At 39.2% G+C, this 19,003-nt stretch overlaps 1 protein-coding gene across 1 annotated transcript; it reads left to right on the plus strand.

Moving 5' to 3' along the window:
- The first annotated feature begins 7,167 nt into the window (after positions 1–7,167).
- On the plus strand, positions 7,168–8,397 carry LOC131252130 (proteasome subunit beta type-7-A-like). Its single transcript, XM_058253012.1, has 4 exons — positions 7,168–7,443; positions 7,650–7,746; positions 7,857–7,924; positions 8,010–8,397. The coding sequence occupies exons 1-4, from the start codon at positions 7,338–7,340 to the stop codon at positions 8,030–8,032; spliced, it is 294 nt and encodes a 97-aa protein (XP_058108995.1). The 5' UTR covers positions 7,168–7,337; the 3' UTR covers positions 8,033–8,397.
- The last annotated feature ends 10,606 nt before the right edge of the window (positions 8,398–19,003 follow it).

Raw genomic sequence — 19,003 nt, forward strand, 5'->3', positions numbered from 1 at the left:
ATACATTCACAATGGGCCCCACATGGTGGCAATAGGCCTCATACATTCACAATGGGCATCATGCAATCACACAATGAGCCCCATGCAATCACATAATGGGCCTCATACAATCACGATGGTCCTCATATAATCATAATAAACCTCACAATGACCTTATACAATCATAATGTTATACTAACACATACTCAATGCGTATACTTACATAGTCATAATCAATAATTGGCATATATATGGCGGAGTCCATAGAAGGACGGCAGATCTAATCCATAGCATGAGGATCGGTCCTCGACAATGGATATACCAAATCTAATACCATAGATTCTTCTACCTATGGCCAGAGGTGATGATGCATCCTCCTCATAACAAGGATGGGTCTAAATGGCCTACTCATGGGCCTAAGAGTGGGCTTCTAGGTTTGGGTACTTCTATTAGCATCAATGCGGACCCAAAGAATTTGGATAGCCCAATAAAGTGAGATGGATCATACTAATAATAGTGAGGGCCCATTAATTTGGGTTAGCCCACTAAGGGGGTAATGAGAATGGGCCTAATCAATGGGCCTTAGAGAGGATTACAAGGTGGACATTTAACCACCAGTGCTCTTACAATGTGGACATTTAACCATCATTGCTCCCAAGGCATGGCCCATAGAATCTATCTCGTGATAGGAGCCCATAGGCCTTATACTAGCTAGGACAATAGTTGGGCATCATAAACATTACTATATACAACATAGTGGATTACACATCGTAATGGCCTCACCACATAGGCCTCTGATATATCACATTGGGCCTCACTATATGGGCCTCTCATACATCATAATGAGCCTCACCAAATGGGCGTCTCATACATCATAATGGGCCTCACCAAATGAGTCGCATATACATCACAATGGGCCTCACTCAAGGGCATCATACACATCTCATTGGGCCTCACACAAAGGCCTCATATACATCATGTTGGGCCTCATCTCATGGGCCACAAATGCATCATTTTGGGCCTCTAGGCCTCACACAAGGGCCCATGGGCTAGGCACAAGGGGTGGATAGTGAGTGCATCACATGCCTCATAATGGGCTTAATAAGGCAGCCCACATAGCTCAGAAAAGAAATGAGCAGCAAGGTCAATACACCCATCAAGGTCGGCCTCACAGATCAGCCCTATGCTCTAGAAAAATAGGTGGACAGATTACCTACAACACATACCTCAAGGTGGGCCCATTGCACCACAAAATGGGCCTCATATAGCAGCTCATGGTCCAACCAAATTAGATGGTCAGCAAATAAATATATCATGGTGGCCCTGCACATGCCAGATGGACAACCTAGATATACAACACATCCATTTTGGTGGGTCGTCTACCCCGAACGGCGAGGATGAAACACATACAACATGGTCAGTCCCATGATTAGGATGGTTTGGATGACCACATACACATGGTGGGGCCCACGTCCAGCAATGGTCGATGTGGACATACATCATATGGGTCCCCCGAATGGACGGTGTAGCTGAAACGCGTATAGCATGGTGGGCCCAGCACCACCGTCCAGAGGACGGATGGTGTGAATATAGAATACAATATCAAGGTGGGCCTCATTGTCTGGACGGACGGCTGGATATACAATACATACATTCAAGGTGGGCCCCACCCCCACATGTGCCGCATGTGTGGGGTGGGCCCTACGTTCAAAAAAATGTATAGTTGGTATAGGTATAACACATACCTCGTTATCAGACCACAGAACTTGCTAACATCAAATACATCAGCTACATGCTGTTGGCCAGCGTCCAGCAGATGGACGGTGTAGATATAAAATATATGCATTGAGGTGGGTCCACACGTGTGGTACCCACCACCTTTAGATCAACTGATATATGTATCTTCCCTTTATCAGCGTCTTCCCAAAAACGGGTAGCAACTACTACTGTTGGATGATTAGCAGGGTGGCCCTGCTTAGTGGACAGTGGATACAATACACGTGACTCAAGGTGGGGTCCACATGGGTGGGCCACCCCACTCAGATCAAGCTAACATATTGTGTTTTCCCTGTGTCCAGGCCTGTCCAAAATGGACAGCAGGGTAGTTGCTAAGGTGGACTGCAATATGGGCCCCATTTTGGGTAGCAAGGGCATCCCATAATGGGATAGTGTGGATAAGATCCATGATCATCAGGGTGGGCCATCATACAAGGAAAAATAGAGAGAGAGAGAGAAGAAGAAGAAGAGAGAGAGAGAGAGAGAGAGAGAGAGAGAGAGAGACAACGGTTACGGGAGGGGCCCCGCCACTATGGACCCCTCTTGCATTACAATACATGCATGCGATCAACGAAGATGGGATCCTCACCATTGATTGGTGGCTCCACTTGCCCTATGCAAGAAAATGAAAGGATCTACCTAAAGAACACCCACCTTGGATCTTTATCTTCTTCTTCCTCCCTAGTATTCCAATGCTCCTAAGATGATCTTTTAATGATGGAGATTGACTCTTGATGGTTAGATTGATGGGGAGAATGGGTGGGAGATGGCTGGATCTTGGGGTTCCTTGGACATCCCAAGCTTTCTCTAGCGATGGAGAATGGAAGAAAGAAGGAGGGAGAGAGAGATAAGAGGGAGAGAGAGGTAATAATGATGATAGGATAATCATTGCTTGTAAGAGCATGGGGAAGAACTTTGCCATCATGGCTTGTAAGAGATAGACTAGCAATCATTGCTAGGGTAGGGTGGCTATAGCTAAGGTGATGTCATCACCCTCATGATTACCTAGGGAATGGTGTCATATGGGATAGGTAGGTCCCGCAATGTGTGGTCCACGGCCATGATAATGCGTAGGCCATAACTTATGATCTAAGCGTCGGATTGGCGAACAAGACGTGGTGTCGGAACCGTGGCGACGACGGGGTCGTAATGGCATGGGTCTCGAGTTGAGTCGGCTTGAGTTGACAGGGAGCGACTCAGGGTCGCTCATAAATGCTATTTACAAGTCTCCAAAATTCGACCGAGAGGACTGCAAGGTCCTAAGAAATGGAATGGTCACTAGGACTCAGGCCTGGCAGAGGGTGCCAGAAATCTAAACTGATTCAGCCACTAGACTTTCAGTCAACAAACCCTCGACTAGTCGAAGGCCCACCTTCAACTGGTCTAGCAGTCTCCTCGATTGGTCAAAGGTGTAACAAAAAATCCATTTCTTCTTTTATTTGAACTAGGACTAGTCAAACTTTCTTAGACTAGTCAAGCCACAACTTAGACTAGTCGAACCTTAGCCAACTATAAGTATAAAAACCCATTTAAATTAGATTTTGAAAGTACATAAACCTAAGGTTTTTCTAGGATTCATTATACCTAAAATGACTGAACTTTGAAGTATATTAGACGCTTGAACTTTATGGAGCTTAATCTTCTACTAGATTCTTCGAAAGAGCTTGAATTTCTTGATGGAGCTTGATCTTCTACTAGAACTTTAGTAAAACTTGAACTTAACTTGAACTTTCCATCTTGATCTACGTAGAACTTGAACTTTCCATCTTGATCTTCTAATTGAGTTGAATTTTAGTAGAGCTTGAACTTTCCATCTTAATCCACACTAAAAGGCTACTTCATAAGCTGTTTTGTCTAAACAAAATTTGACAAACAAGATATGCTTTACACATTATAACACTTACATTTTCCTTTTCAATTATTATTGCTTGTAACACCCTTTCGAGTTTCACTATGACAAGTTTTTACTATCATTTTTGCCCACGGTGCCTTTTTTGGGTTTTCACCATGTTTGCCCTTAGTGCCCTTTCAAGTTTTCACGAAGCTTTCAACGTGCCTACTATTTTTACTTGAAGTGCCCTTTCAAGTTTTCACCTCGCCCTTTTTGCTTTAGCACATTTTTTCTTTTTTCTTCTTTCCTTCTAGCAATAGCAAGACTGGAATTTCATCATTGTGAAGATAATTTACGCAAGACTCTTCGTTTATATATGAGAGAAGATTTATAACTCACGACTCTTCCTTTTCGCTCATAATGTCTCATCCAAACTCTATAATCCCATGGTATTTGATGTGCATGAGAAGTATGAGCAATGCTACCTCCCCCAATCATGGCTATTTGATCAACCTAAAGTAGACTCACTACACACTTATACACCTTAAATCCAGCGGCCTTGGTCGAGTTTAATAATTATTGATCCACTTGTGTTTTGTTAATTTAGAATAAAACTCCAACTTGTTTGACCCGCATACCACATTGGTATATTTTTAGGGTGATACACAATTTTAAAAATAAGTGGATGATTTGGATAAATTGGGTATCATTTTCTTCAATCATTTTATAATTTTGCTCCCACATTATGGAATTGAGGTAATGACCACTTTAATTGAAGTGGGAATATGCTAAGATATCCTAGAGGGGAGTGAATAGGACTTTTAAAATTTTATAATGATTTAAAACCTATCAACCCTATCCTGGACTAATATGCAAATAGCAGGATTTCTTCAATGTAACTCTACAGGCTTCCAAGCCAGATAGAGGATCTAATCATAAGACTATTCAAAAGATAAACAAGATATACAACATAGTTCATGATGGATGTGACTGTGTGTGAGGTGTGATTCTACTTGGTTCCAGGTAATCATGTACACATGCAATATGAGAACATTTAGAGAAATCACACAAGTAGTAGAAGTAAATAGCAATCTCAAACATAGTCATTTTTATAATGGTTCGACTACGTGTCTACTCCACTTCTGGTGGATGCACTCAACCCTTGAGTGTACCGGATCTCACTAACGGAGGTTTCAAATCATGTTCACCTCAAACCAGTACAACCTAACTAGGCTGACTCTAACGTGTCTCTACAACACAAGTTTATGCCCCACACAGGAGCAAGGGTCAACACACAGCACCCAAATTTTAGGCCACACAGGCCAAGGATCTACACAAGGAACCTAACAGTTTATGCTCTCATGAGCAAGGGTCAACACATAGCACCCAGGTTTTATACCACACAGGTCAATGGCCTACACAAGGACCTAATAGTTTATGCTCTCTATAGAGAAAGGGTCAACACACCGCACCCCCACGTACACTCCCGTCGGAGGCCTCCTATGAGGGCTTAAAAGGGGTGAAAAGCACCTTTGACCCAATCCTACAAAAGGAATGATCGAAAGGGTCTCTAGACTCTAATGACTTACAGATAAGTAGATGAGCCTCATTCAGCACGATGATGAAGATCTCCTCCTTTGATGACGAAGAATCTTCATCTCCCTTGAACCGCAACACAGATGATGCTCCAATGTAAGGCGACAGGTTGAGTCAAGGTTATGTTGGAATCTAACTCTGTTAAATATTTTCTTATTTTAGAAATAGAGTGATTCCAATCATCTATGCATTCAAGGTATCCCAGCTCAATGATTTGCAATTAAGATGGTAGCTGTAGGATCCTTGAATATGGAAGTTCATTCTCCAATCCACTTTATTGAATATCAATGATGAGGGTGGATTGAAGGATGAACTCTCATGAGAGAAAAGGCTTAGGGTATATGATCTGGATTTAAACACTTAAAAGCTCTATCTATTTTCTCTATAAACAACCAAAGGTAAGCTCTCATTAAATAAGCAAAAAGTTCTAACGAAAATAAAACTATCATATTTTTTACAAGGTTCGATATCATCGAGCGTATACTCTCGATAGCATCAAATGGCCACTTGATGACACAAACTCAATCTGTCAAATGCTTTTGAACCTTTTTTGCCAACTGGTCGAGGAAATCGAACACTCTTCGATGTCATCAGATTTCGAACTCCGATTTCATCGAGGCAAAGATGGATTCCTTGATATTTGAAAATATGAGTGCAGTTGCCTTTGAAACATAACAGGTATTTTATATGAACGTGCATCCCTCGATATCATCGGAATTTGAATATCGATGATATTGATGACAGTGTCGATACATCAATATTTTCAAGGAATTTTCCTATAAGCTTGCTGGACAGTTTGTGTCCTATTTCGATGACATCGACATGGTCTCGATATGATCGATATTTAAATATCAATTTTATCGAGTGATCCTCAATACTTAAAAGATTTTACCTGAAGGCTTGCTGGATAGTTTTGTGTCCCAATCCAATATCATCGAAGGTCTGTCAATATCATCGAGGTTTGAATTTCAAGGATATTGAGGCACTCTTTGAGATATCAAAAATCACATGATTTGCCTTAACAGCATATTGGACACAACTGACCAGATGTCGATTTTATCAAGTCGTCATGAACTCGAGATTCAAAATTCGATGATATCGAACATTCCATCGATTCATCGATAATTCAGTCCAGAATTCTTTGTAATTGCTGGACATCTAAAGTCCTCAATTCGATAAGATCGAGTGAGTTTCGAGGACATTAATAACAGGGCTTGATTTCATCGAACCACGTATCGATAAATCGACAAAGGCAAAAAACTTAGAGATTTTCTTGATTTTGTAAAATAGTTTTCTTACCTTAAACCATAAGATGTTCTATCCGTTTTTAAGGGCTTTATATACCTGGTGTTTTAGGACATGAGATGTGAGGCTAAGTTTACTATTGACGAGTATGGGCAGACATCCTGTTGAGGCAGACGCATGAATAGTCTTCCTATGGAGCTCACTTGTCTTGTTAACTCAATAGTCACGCTAATTGACAAACCAAGCACTACCAAAAAAAGGGACAAAGGATACAGACCATGCTAGTTTTTTGCTACGAATTTAAACTGTACCTATAATTACTACGGTTTTAATCCGTAGCTAAAAGAGTGCCACACCATTAATAATTAACGGTGGTGTAATGGGCTCTGTAGGGTCTTTTAAAAAAAATATGCATTCTATCTAAGCCATCCATATATTTTGAAATATTATTATAGGGCATGAAACCAAAAATTAGTTAGATTGAAGGCTAAAGTGGACCACATGGTAGGAAACATGGAGATTAGATCACATTTGCATCCTATGGTGTGGTCCACTTGGGCCTCCTATCTACTTTATTTTTGGAATCATTTGCTTAAATTATTTACTAAAATTAATGGATGGAATGGATAATGAAAATACATCATGGTGGGCCCCATGGAGCCCCTTCCAGGAGCGTCCATAGGTCCCAACGCCCAAAAATGGGCGCGCACTCAAAACGTAGCCGCGCTCAAAACTCCCCCCATTTCTCTCTCTCCCTCACTCCGTTCCCTAACCCCTTCTCTTCCTCCCTCTCTCTCTCCCTTCCCTAATCCTCTCACTCTCTCTTCCCCAATCCTCTCTCTCTCTCTCTCTCTCTCTCTCTCTCTCTCTCTCTCTCTCTGTGGCCATATCTCCAAATTCGTTTAAAGCGATGGTAGGGAAGACGAACGGTAGTTCTTCTGTCCTGTCTCCCGCCTGTCGAATCCCTCAATCTCCTCTCCGATTATTGGGATTTCCACACCGATCGAATCCTCCCTGTAAGCTTCCTTCCGCCAAACCCTATAACCCCCAAAAACTCTAAAAAATAAAACCCCTAAATCTCCTATTTCTCTCTCTTCCATTTCAATTTTGTAGTTCCTGTCCATCTTGATTTCTGTTTGTAGCTGCCATTCACATTTGCCGTCACTTGTACTCTTCATAGTGATATTGGTTTCCATCTTGATTTCTGTTTGTATTTATCTAGATATGGTAAGCTCTCAGCTTCAGCTACACCGTTATGCAACCGGCCGTGAATCAAGGGTCATTACTGCTCTTACCCTTTTGAAATCTCATCTTTTTAGGTAAACATATCTTTTTCTAGACCTCAAAAATGTTATATTTGTGATATTGGAGCTTTTTGTACACTTCATGATACGTTAGATGAGGCTGACAATGTTTAACTCTTGGCCAGTTACCAAGGTTATGTTAGTGCTGCTTTGGTGCTTGGCGGTGTTGATTTTACTGGACTGCATTTGCACTGTAAGTTTGATTTTGCATATAGGCATATGAAGGATGCAACATTTTTTTGCATAAATTTTTGTGATTGAACAATTATCTTATGCAGATATACCCTCACGGTTCAACTGACACTCTGCCATTTGCAACCATAGGTTCTGGTTCTCTTGCTACGATGGTCATCTTTTAAGTCAAAATACAGAGAGGGCCTGACTATAAGTTTGCTTACTAGATTTGCATTTTTCTCCTCAGTCAATGTTTTGCATCATCATTGTTATGTTGTCATTGAGAAAGAACATAGAAGGCTGTGCCAAAGAGGTAGGGCTTGCATGGATGCTTTTCCAGAACAGAGCAGCCTGTAGCTGCTGAGATCCTTTTGAGAAAGAGTGACACATCCTCATGAACCAAGCTAGCCTTTCGAGAAGGATAGCAAACAGGAGTCTCAGACTAAATTAGACCATTTAACATGATTTCATGGTAGAAGCTATTCTGGTCTTTATTTTATTTGATTTCTTGGAAACCATTCCATACATCTCTTACCATAGAAGATTTGACATGACAGTGGAACTGTAGTAGTTTATTTTTTTGGATGTGTTTCTCTTTGCCATCTTTTAGTTAGAATTGCACAATTGTGAGTTATCATGCCTTCACTGATGAAGATAGAAACATGTGTCCTTAATACTAGATCTCTGGATACTATTAACATGAAATATAAGGTGATGGGATTTCTTTTGTAGAGAGACAAAGGAATAAAGCTTGTGTATGAGGTGATTTGCTCTGGATTTTCAATGACTTGGGAAGTGGTAGCAGTGTAGACGTCTGCGTAATAACCAAGGTCTGTACTTGATGAAACATTATATTGTTATTGGTGTTTCCATGGACCTTTAGTTATTCTTATCAAATCTTGATGTACAAGGCCGCACTGAGTACTTGAGGTAACCACCAGTTGCCAAATCCTCGAAACTATGTCAGTTCAAGGGGTTATTCCTTTACTAAGGGACAGACTGTTTAGTAACCTCATTTACATCTGAATTATATATTATCAATGTGAACATCTCTGAATTACATTTTGCCAATGCAAACATGATAAATGTTATGATGAATTTGTTTTTCCTTTATCTTTGCTATATTTATATATCGATGTATAGTCTAATGCAAATTCCATCTTGTAGTTTTTGTGTCTACTGGTCCCTAGAACCTAGCCCAATTAAGGTGGACGGTTAATGTTAGGTGGTAGCAGTGTTGTCAAAATCCTATGATTTACGATTTGAGTACAATCTTGAAATTGGAAAGCAAATTGTAGTTTGAGATTGACTTGAAGCTTTTAGCATTTCTGAATCCTTATGTTGGCAAGACCATTCTAACATCATGAAACCACCACACCCAATAATCATGTGAAACCACCTAGGGGTGTGCTTAAGTCACTTGATTGGATGACTCCCATCCCTATAAAAGCCTGTGATAGCCTATAATGCCAATGGACTATTGGAGCCATACAATAATTATGGCAGGCATATGGAACACCTATAAATAAGCTGTAACAAAAACTTGATCATGGTTTTAAGTCATTGCATGGAGTTCATGCAGTAGAATGTGTTAAATGTTACCCCCGCAAAAATCATGGGTAGATTATCTGAAACTAGGTTTATCCATGGCTGATGAGAAACCCGAAACATCTCTTCTTCTTTTAGTCCCTATTTCGTGTGTATGGTGCAACGTTTAAACACTTGTTTGTTTTTTCTAAGATAGCTCTGTGTGATAGTTTTTCTTTTCTTTTCAAGTCATATCCAGTTAAGTTAGCTGATCAAGCATGTATCTGACCAAGAAGCCTTCCTTTGTGTCGGTCTATTTCTTCTACTAAAACATGCATCCTTTACATGCATTTGTCCCCCTCTCTGTGATCTAGGCTACTGCTCTATTGGGCTACTTCGCAGGCCAGTTCCTTACTAATTCAAGATGATGAATTACTGATATATCAGTATGGTTGAGTACAACTGATGTGCTATTATATCTTGATTGTAGCGTTTCATGCCGATTGGAGAAGGAGTACATTCCCCCCCCCCCCGACTTACTTTGAATTTGTTGCACCTTTGAAACTGATTTCTAGCTAACATTTAAAGATTTGTGTACACATTCCCTTAGGTTGCTTCTCATAGGCTGCATATCATCCCTTGGGTGTTTTGGCTGCTTCTCATTTGTTGCACCTTTGAAATTGATTTCAAGTCACTCACATTTAGGTTGTCATGGTTGGAACATGACATGCCTTTTTCAGGAGTAGGTTTAATTTAGATTTGTTGCTTGGGAGATCTGTTGATCACCCTTTTATTTTGACAAAACATTCTTTTAAAAAAATGATAATACAATTTATTTTCAAAAAAAAATTGTACAAAATGTGGATTACCAGTCAAGAACATTTCAGGGTCAGCTTGGCTCTATTAGTTTTTTTTTTAATAAAGAAAGTGAACTTGACTTGGCTCTAGGGAAACTATGGTTGAATTGAGGACTTAAAAGTGTTAACTAAGTACATGGAACAAAAAAAAAAAAAAAAAACCCTGGTCAAGTGTTGAAGTTGTAATTTCATTTCTTAAAATTCAATTGAGCACCTGAAAGTGTCAACCAAGTACATGGAACAAAAAAAAAAACATTTCATTTCCTTTTCCACTAATTTTTGTGTGAACGTATTTCAATGAAATGTTGGTATCTAGGGAACTTCTACTAGATTTCTATATGAGTTCGGGGAAAAAGAAGCCTGACCAGATAATCATTTTCCGGTATGTTCTTATTATTATTTTTGGAAAAGTTTTTTTTTAGGCCCATTTCTCGATTATATTTCCATAGGTTTGCATTTGGTTGGTGTTGTAGAATGATACCATCTGATACTCAGCATTTGGTAAACTATGTGTGTGTGTGTGTACATATATAATTGTTTGCTAGATCAACCATTGCTCTCTACGTGCACTCTTAAATGCAGCTATAGGATATTTGAGCTGTGTCCTGGCTCGAATCCTCCTATATGTATTGCTTTTAGTGAGATCGAATTTTTTGCCTACAGTTTAAAGTTATGAAGGAGAGTGCAGTGCCTAGAGCAGTGTATGTACCCACCACCACTGTCCGGATGGCACCTGCAAGCACAGAGCAGCAATCACTTGCGCCAGCAGCCCCGCCTTCAGCACTTGAGACCCCAACTCCTAGTGACAGAAATGCCCCTGAAAGCAGCAATATTCACAAGGAAGGTGACTTTGTATTTCATTCTATTACTGACCAATCAGCCCATGAGCAATGCTGAATTCAGCTTAGGTACGATCATATATGTGTGTGTCATGTAGTTTACTTAATATCTACTTCACTCACTTGTCCCTATACTAGTCACCTCGCCTCTTCTTCTCCTTCTTTCTAAACTGAACATGGGCAAATTCAGTTTACAGCAATGGTGAAAGCAATCAGGATTTGAAGCCTGGATTAGTTCATGAAAACCCTCTTCATCAAAATATTTGTCGGTATGCAATCAAAACATGTTCCTATATGAATTCATCTAAAATCAGATCAATCTTTGGGCCGATTATTGATATCTAATTGACCCGCTTCTAATTTTTCTTTTCGTTTATTGCATTGTTTTGAAATTACCCATATCAATTTTTTCGGCAAAATTGTGGAGATATAGGGTAAAACCCAGTTCTTGGATGATTTATAGAAAACCATTTTCATTGTTTAATGTAGCTGCGTAAAATAGGTGTTGTAGACAATTCTGGTCCTTTATGGACTGGTTTGATTCTTTCATTGTTTGGGTTTCTTGTTATGTTTATTTCTTTATAGGTAGGAAACTGCGATTGAGAGCAAGGTTATCGATTCAACACCTTTAGTTAGTGAAGTATCTAGGTTATCGTCAATGACTAAGGGTGTTGCTTCCCTTAGTCAGTGAAGTTATCTGGGTTGAATTGGTTTAAGTTACATTCTTGTTTTTGAATGTAAAGATGTCATGTGCAATACTCAAGATCCAAGCACACCTAACGTGTATACCATGTCATAGATGCCCTGCTCCAATAATCAGGCCAGTCCACTCATCATGTGGGCCAGAGCACACAAATGGTTGTCACTGTCAAAGAAACCTTGTTTTTTAGGCATGCCCCAATGAGGAGCAGACTGTCATGACTTGTGGGCAAGGGAATGTACATAGCGGGGTCCACTTACTAATGGCTTGGATGCTCACCGCACATGCCTGCATATAGATGGGCCGGGTAATGCACAGGTGGGATTAGAAAACCTCAGTCTGCAGTAATCGATCAAAATTTTTTTGGGCAAATGACATAGAGTTGAGCATCAAATACGTAAATATATAACACATTAGAATTACAAAGATACAAGATTTCAGCTAGCTGTTAGTGTGAAGGACACTTCAAGTAGATTTTTTTTTTTTTTTTAAATTTCATGAATCACTAAAATATATTTCAAAAAAGAAGAAAGGATAATACATCATCATCTTCTCATTTTTGAATGCACACAGACACTCCACAAACAACTTTTGCTGAAATTTCTTTCCATCCATCATGGATTGCATGGACTCATTTTAAGTTTCTTATTCTTTTGGCAAACCAGGTGATGATTGTGGAAATCAGTCCTCTACTTGTCAATGATTTGTATTTTCTGGAAGAATTATGTACGTGATTGTTGTGGCCACAACATTTCTTCAGCGGTATTTTACTTAAACTTTAATCAGAATTGCAACATGGGTTTCCAAGGAAGCAACCGGCTCTGACAATGCCAAAGACCCAATATTTTTTTATTGTTTTGTTGTCATAAAAAAAATAAAAAAATCCAGTTAGTCCAGTTATCTATTTTTATGAATTATTATTGTATTATTTTCTTTCCAAAAATCAGGTCTCCGCCAAAACTTGTGGATGTGACAATGGTTGCAATTGGCATCATTCTGGGTCCATATGCTTTCATATGCAGAAATTGCTGCCTGTGACATAAGTTGACATTCTCACCCTTATTTTTGATACAGGACTACTATGACCAGCTTATTACAGAAAGGCGATGTCATGGTCTTGATATTAAGCAGAGTGAAGAACATGGAAAGGGTATCTTCTCTTTCTACTCATTTTATCCACCATTTGCTTAATACACCCATCTTTTTTGTTTTTGGTTATACTATGGTAAAGATTTTATATGGTTTTATAACCAAGGGTAGAAAGGATGGGTGTGTTTAGTAGTAATAGTTGGTGTACATCTTCACTTCTTTTTGCCGTAAATTTTACATGCCTAACGATGTTTACTCCACATGATAATATGTTGTGAAGAGTGATTATATAATGCTTGATCGAGAGGAACATCATTTGTTTTAATTGGCCCAGAAATGGTACATGTGCGGCCCTGAACATATTGTGAAAGAGGAATTGTTTGCATGTTATCTGCATGTTTTTGGTTTTGAAAAGTAAGACTCGTGGTCCACAAATGGATAGTTAAGAAGAGAAATGCAGCAATGGTCCACATTCAACTAATCAAAACTTCCAAGATTGGTTGCTGGGATATACCGATCTAGGAAATTTTTGGGGAGTAGTCCTCCAGCAGTGCGAGGCAATATACCAATTTTCTGGACTGCTGAACTGTGGGTCCCAGTTTTCAGAACTGAAAATCTGTGTATATTGAGCAAACACATAGGCTGTGTATCATATGATTCATCAGCTCAGGATGTTGAAATTGGCACCAAACTATAGATGGGTCTCATAAGCCAAAGATCACATCGAACGTATGATCTGAAATATCCAGTCAGTGGCCATCAAGTGTACGGTTAAAATGTAAAATAGCCAGGTGTCTAGTTCAGCAGTATGTGTCCATGTATCCATTTTGAGGCATGTCCTATCTATAGTTGGGTGCGATTTGGACTGAATTACAGCATGCATGTATATGCTAAGTGTACAATAGCTATGTGCATGCTTATAGATGGTCATGCTTTGCCAAACTATAAACTAATTCATAACATTTCCATATGTGGATAATATTCTCATGCTTGAAAATGCAAATGCAAGAAATGATGCATATGCATATGATCTTAGTGTATTGCCTAGAATCTGTTCGATGATAGTACCCGCACTTTTTTTTTCTTTTTTTTTTGTGTACACCCAACAATTTTTATGACATCCAACCTGCTTCAGTACAGTATGTACTATATAGTAAAGTTCTGTTATAGTGTACTGTAGCTGCATTCCAATGTTTTGCTGAAGATAATGGTTTTTTGCAGACTGGGTCTAAAGAGTTTTGTGCTCAATTACTAATGTGTGAGAAAACAGGATAAATTGGAAAAGTTATAAAAGGCATTATGAATGATGCTAGAAACAATTTGTAGATCATACTTTGCCTTTTCAATGTTGAGGATTAGCTTTTACATTTTGTGATATATTAGGGTGTGTTTAGATTGACGGTAAACTAGGGAAAGCAAGGGAAAGTACAAGTGTGACATAAGCGGATGGTAAAGTGAGATTGACGTTGGGGGAAGGAAAACCTTTGCACCTGTTCGTTTTACTACAGAAACTGTCTGGTTTGAATTTCAATTTTCAAAGGGAAACATTTTTCCTTCCAATTTTGCACTAAAAGCGTCACATCATACGGAAACCTCTTTTCCCATCAATTGATATTTTGAAAAAAAAGTTTTACTCCCTTGCCTAGTAAAGGAAATTGATTTCCTTCTCCTTTTATGTTTATCAAACAGAGAAAAATGTCAAATGAAAGCCTTTCCAAAGGAAAAATGAAAAAGAGAGAAAAAAAAGGAAATGTCAAATCAAAGGAAAATTATTTGCTTTCTGTAGTATACCCTCAACCCAAACACTCCCTTAGAAAAATCTATTTGCACTGTCTATTCACTTTTATTGTACTTCTCATGAATTGTGATATCTTCAATTTGGATTGGCAACTGCAGCTGTCTATGCAAGCTTGGAATTCAAAGAGGGTGAGTTGGTTTTTAGGGACCAAATGCTTGTTGGTGCTCAACACAGTTCGAATAAGGTTGTGCCAATGACCATGTTTTTGCTTTTATCTCTATCTAATCTTTCATTTTTCCATTCTTTCTCTGGAATTTGCAGTTTCTTCATATTCTTGGGCTAGACTTCTATATGGTTTCTCTGTGATTTCTTGATGGTGGTGCCTCATCCACTGTACATGTGGCATACATAGTCACTCGGTTCTAATGAGGATGTATTGTGTCCTGAAATTGCACTTATTGGATGTATGTAGCCATCCAATTTGCAGCCAACACACACCTAAGAGGAAAATGGTCAAATGTCCAAATTAATAGGATGTGTGGTTAAGATCAGTCAGAGTGATTTTTGGGCTGTGCTGCACCCACAGTGGGGCTGACTATTTTGGTGGTTGGCATTGAAATACATATATGCCATGTCCCACGTGTATGGTGGATGAGTAACTGCCATCCAACAAGTGTGGAGGTCATGCAGTGGTTTAGTCTCACTCTTCTTACATTGGCATCTCATATATACATATTGCTCACTAATTTCTCATGTTTTGCAGGTTGACTGCCTTGTATGTAGCTATTGTTTTTGTTATATTGGTCACACACAAGTCACAAAGAGTAAAAATCATAGATATGCTCATTGTAAGAAGCCTCAAATCATGGAAAATTCTGTCATGATCTTGTCGAATGTAGGTCTTGGGATGGCCATGTTCAGTCTCGGTAAGATCATTGATATGCTCATCATGATTCTTAGTCCTTGTTTTTCAAGTGTTTTGAATTGACTTGAACTGCCTTTGAATTTTTTGAATTTTCAGGACTGTTCATGGCCCTTACAGCCAAGAATCATAGCCTGTAGGACTAAACTCGTTGCATACAGAATGGTTGCGAGGTTCCTCGCAGGCCCGACTATCATGGCGATTGCATTTGTTGGGGTTGGCCTCAGAGGCACAATCCTCAGAGTGTCCATTGTTCAAGTGGGACCATTGCATTTTCAGCTCAATCTTCAAAACACCCACAAACACATTTTCAGCCTCTCATGTATAATGTCATAACATGCAATTTCTTCCATTTTGTATGATGAAATTGATTTTCAGCCATGTGTAGTAAGCTTTCGGATCAAAGAGAAGCTGAGAATAGGGTGTTAGTTTATGGTAAATTGATAACCAATAGAGGCATAAAACTATTATGTTGGCATTGTACTTTTGTGAATGGAAATGAATGATTTTATATGATTGAATGAATGAATGATTGTGTTTGATCGAATGAATGAATGATTTAGCCACGAAGTATTTATCTATATTAGCTTATATGAGTTATCAGGGTGTACTACAATGGTAAGAGCTACCATTATTATTTAAATTTTTTATAAAAACATAGGCATTAGCTATGGCTATTAACTGTAGCTCTTGCTAATTTCAGCCTATTGCTATGGTTTTCATTCTACTTTTAACTATAGATATAATCCGTAGTTGTATATAATTTAAAACTATGGAAAATATTGCTATGGATTTAATCCGTACCTATTGTTTCAAAAGCTACGGCTATTAACCGTAGCTTTTTATATAAAAACCGTAGCTATTGCTGATTAAGCCTATTGCTACGGTTCTTGCTCTACCTTTAGCTACAGATATAATCCGTAGCTGTAAATACCTTAGCGCTACGGAAGCTACAGCTACGGATTTAATCCATACCCATTGTTTCTATGGCTACGGTTAAAATCCGTAGCCATAACTTTTAGACCTATGGCTACGGTAACAATGGCTACGGTCGTGCTACAGACTTTAACCGTAGCCATAGGCCTTTAGCTACGGTTTTTATCCGTAGCCTTTGCCCTGATTTTTGGTAGAGAAGGCACTTTTAATCTCCCCCTTTGTCAATTACGTGACAAAACACCCTGAAGTCCTAGAACAGCATCTAGACCAACACCCTAAATTATGTGTACATGAACTTTACACAATTTTACAATGCTATTGAGTCCACACACATTACTGTATCACTCAGTAGTAGCTGCTCCCCCTGTCTTCTTACAGCTGCTCTCCCTAACACCTGTACCACCATTTAGACATAGATATACACAATTTTCCGCCGTGGTGGGATTTGCTCTCCCCCTTTTTGTCAGTCATTGGCAAAGGGTAGTATAACAATACGAATTGACTGAAGTTGAAGCATAAAGATATGGGAGAACCAATAGAGACCCAGATATTACCATTCATACCAGATACATCTAAAATGCATACTAAGTAAGAGACAGATGTATAACAGATAATGACATCTCTATTTGCATAGAAACCATTTATGCATACCAGGTCAAAGGAGAGTTGTGATTTTAACAGAAAATAGTATCATAGACATAAATCACAAAACCAATTGTCAATTGTTAAGGAATATGCAGGAGAAAGCAATCACAAATGTATACTAGAATTTCTTAGAATTTTATGCAGAATTGAGAACAGAGAGATATGGCAGTAAGGATATATGAATTATAAGTCACCCATTAACAAAAATATCCAAAATAAAAACTGCCCAAGCATGGCAGTATTTCATCATTCATCCCAAACCAACAAAACCAAATAGCTAGCCCAACCATGAGCTTACAAGTATGTTCCTCATGCAGAGGATATCCATAAACCATTCCAAAAAAAAAAAAAAACTGTTAGACCTTTCATGTTAGGTAGTCATCACATATACTCATAAGATCGCAAGGCATTCAAAAAGATATCCATGCCCAAAATGTCAAGATGAGTATCTGGTGTATGTGACGGCACAAAGACTATCAATACTATGGTGGAGGGGCTGATGAAGACGATGTTGTATTGTCTCGTCAGCATGTTATTAAATCAACCAGTTGCTGCACCAACTGCTGCACCCCAACCACCAATCTTTCCAGGATAGTGAACCGTTCATTCATTGTTTCCTTCATCTGAGTGACTTCTTGTAATGTCGTCCCTATCCGATCTTGATGTAGTTTGAACTTTTTTGGCCTGCACAGGGTCGGATGGAGGTGGAGCTTACTGCGATTTGAGTGGGTCTCCTTCAGCCTGTGCTGCTCCTTTAGCTTGTGCAGCCCCTTTACCCATTCCACCTTCTTCATGAATCCCTTCCTCGGGTTGATCTTCAGGATATCGATGAAACTTCAAATCCATCTTTCTAATGTTGATTTTGTTGAAATGTTTGAGAGGTAGTTCCCGATCGTTTGTCAATGGAAGACCGATCTTATCACATAGCACATGAATAATCCGAGGGAAGGGTAGATGGACATCTCTAAAAGTGTGAATTGCGTACACCAATTGGTGAACTATTAAAGTAAGAAGACATATCTTGATCCTAGTTGCCACACAATACACTATTATGACCATAAATCCTGTAAGGTCATCTCGGTTTGTACCCCTAAGGTACACGTTTGTGGCGAAGATGCCATGCAGAACTTGATACTTAAGTTCCATAAATTTTACCTTTAACGCATTACTGTGGTGCTAAGGAATATCCCTACCATGGTAAATAAATGTCATGATCTTAGATCAAGTCTCTGAATTTTTAAGATCCAAATCAGAGAGACCAACTGGAGACAGAGTGAGACCAAAGATGCTTGCAATAGATTCAGGGGTAATTTCCACGTCGGTATCCCCAATAGAGACAGTGATGGAAGGAGGTTCTACGACAGGAGAATGGCTGGAAGCAAAGAAGCTATAGGTTCTTTCATAATGACATGGGCCGCCAAAATCAAGAAGAGGCAGCCAATCTATTGCAGCCAATAGAGTTCCAGATTGTAGATTTTTAGGCAATCCCTGTCAATTTTTCATTCATGGACCAACTTCCTTCCAGTATATTTTGCCAGAATAGGATCTACCTTAGCAGGAGGAGAGACAGGTGTGTCATGTTGAGACCCACCATGCGATGTTTGTCTAGTACTTCGATGGTGTGTTAGGTTCCCTTGATCAGACGCCTTTGCCCTTTCTTTAAGTGCAAGGACTTTATGTCTGGAGGATCTTGAGGATTCCCTAGAAGAGAAGTTTTTCCTTTATCGTTCCCCATTGAACGGTTACCATTTAGAATGGGATGACTGAGAGTGGGATCTAATAAATGATTGAAAGATTTTGAAAATGACTTAATGATCTTTTAGATGGAACTCCTTTCTATAATCT

The sequence above is a fragment of the Magnolia sinica genome, chromosome 7 (genome assembly GCF_029962835.1).
Source record: "Magnolia sinica isolate HGM2019 chromosome 7, MsV1, whole genome shotgun sequence".
Taxonomy (NCBI): Eukaryota; Viridiplantae; Streptophyta; class Magnoliopsida; order Magnoliales; family Magnoliaceae; genus Magnolia; species Magnolia sinica.

What these genes read in the sequence shown, in the direction of transcription:
- LOC131252130 (XM_058253012.1), top strand. Translation starts at nt 7,338, where the DNA reads ATGGTAGGGAAGACGAACGGTAGTTCTTCTGTCCTGTCTCCCGCCTGT. An exon ending in ACACCGATCGAATCCTCCCT is followed by an intron (nt 7,444 to 7,649) that starts GTAAGCTTCCTT and finishes GTATTTATCTAG; the next exon opens with ATATGGTAAGCTCTCAGCTT. An exon ending in TTGAAATCTCATCTTTTTAG is followed by an intron (nt 7,747 to 7,856) that starts GTAAACATATCT and finishes ACTCTTGGCCAG; the next exon opens with TTACCAAGGTTATGTTAGTG.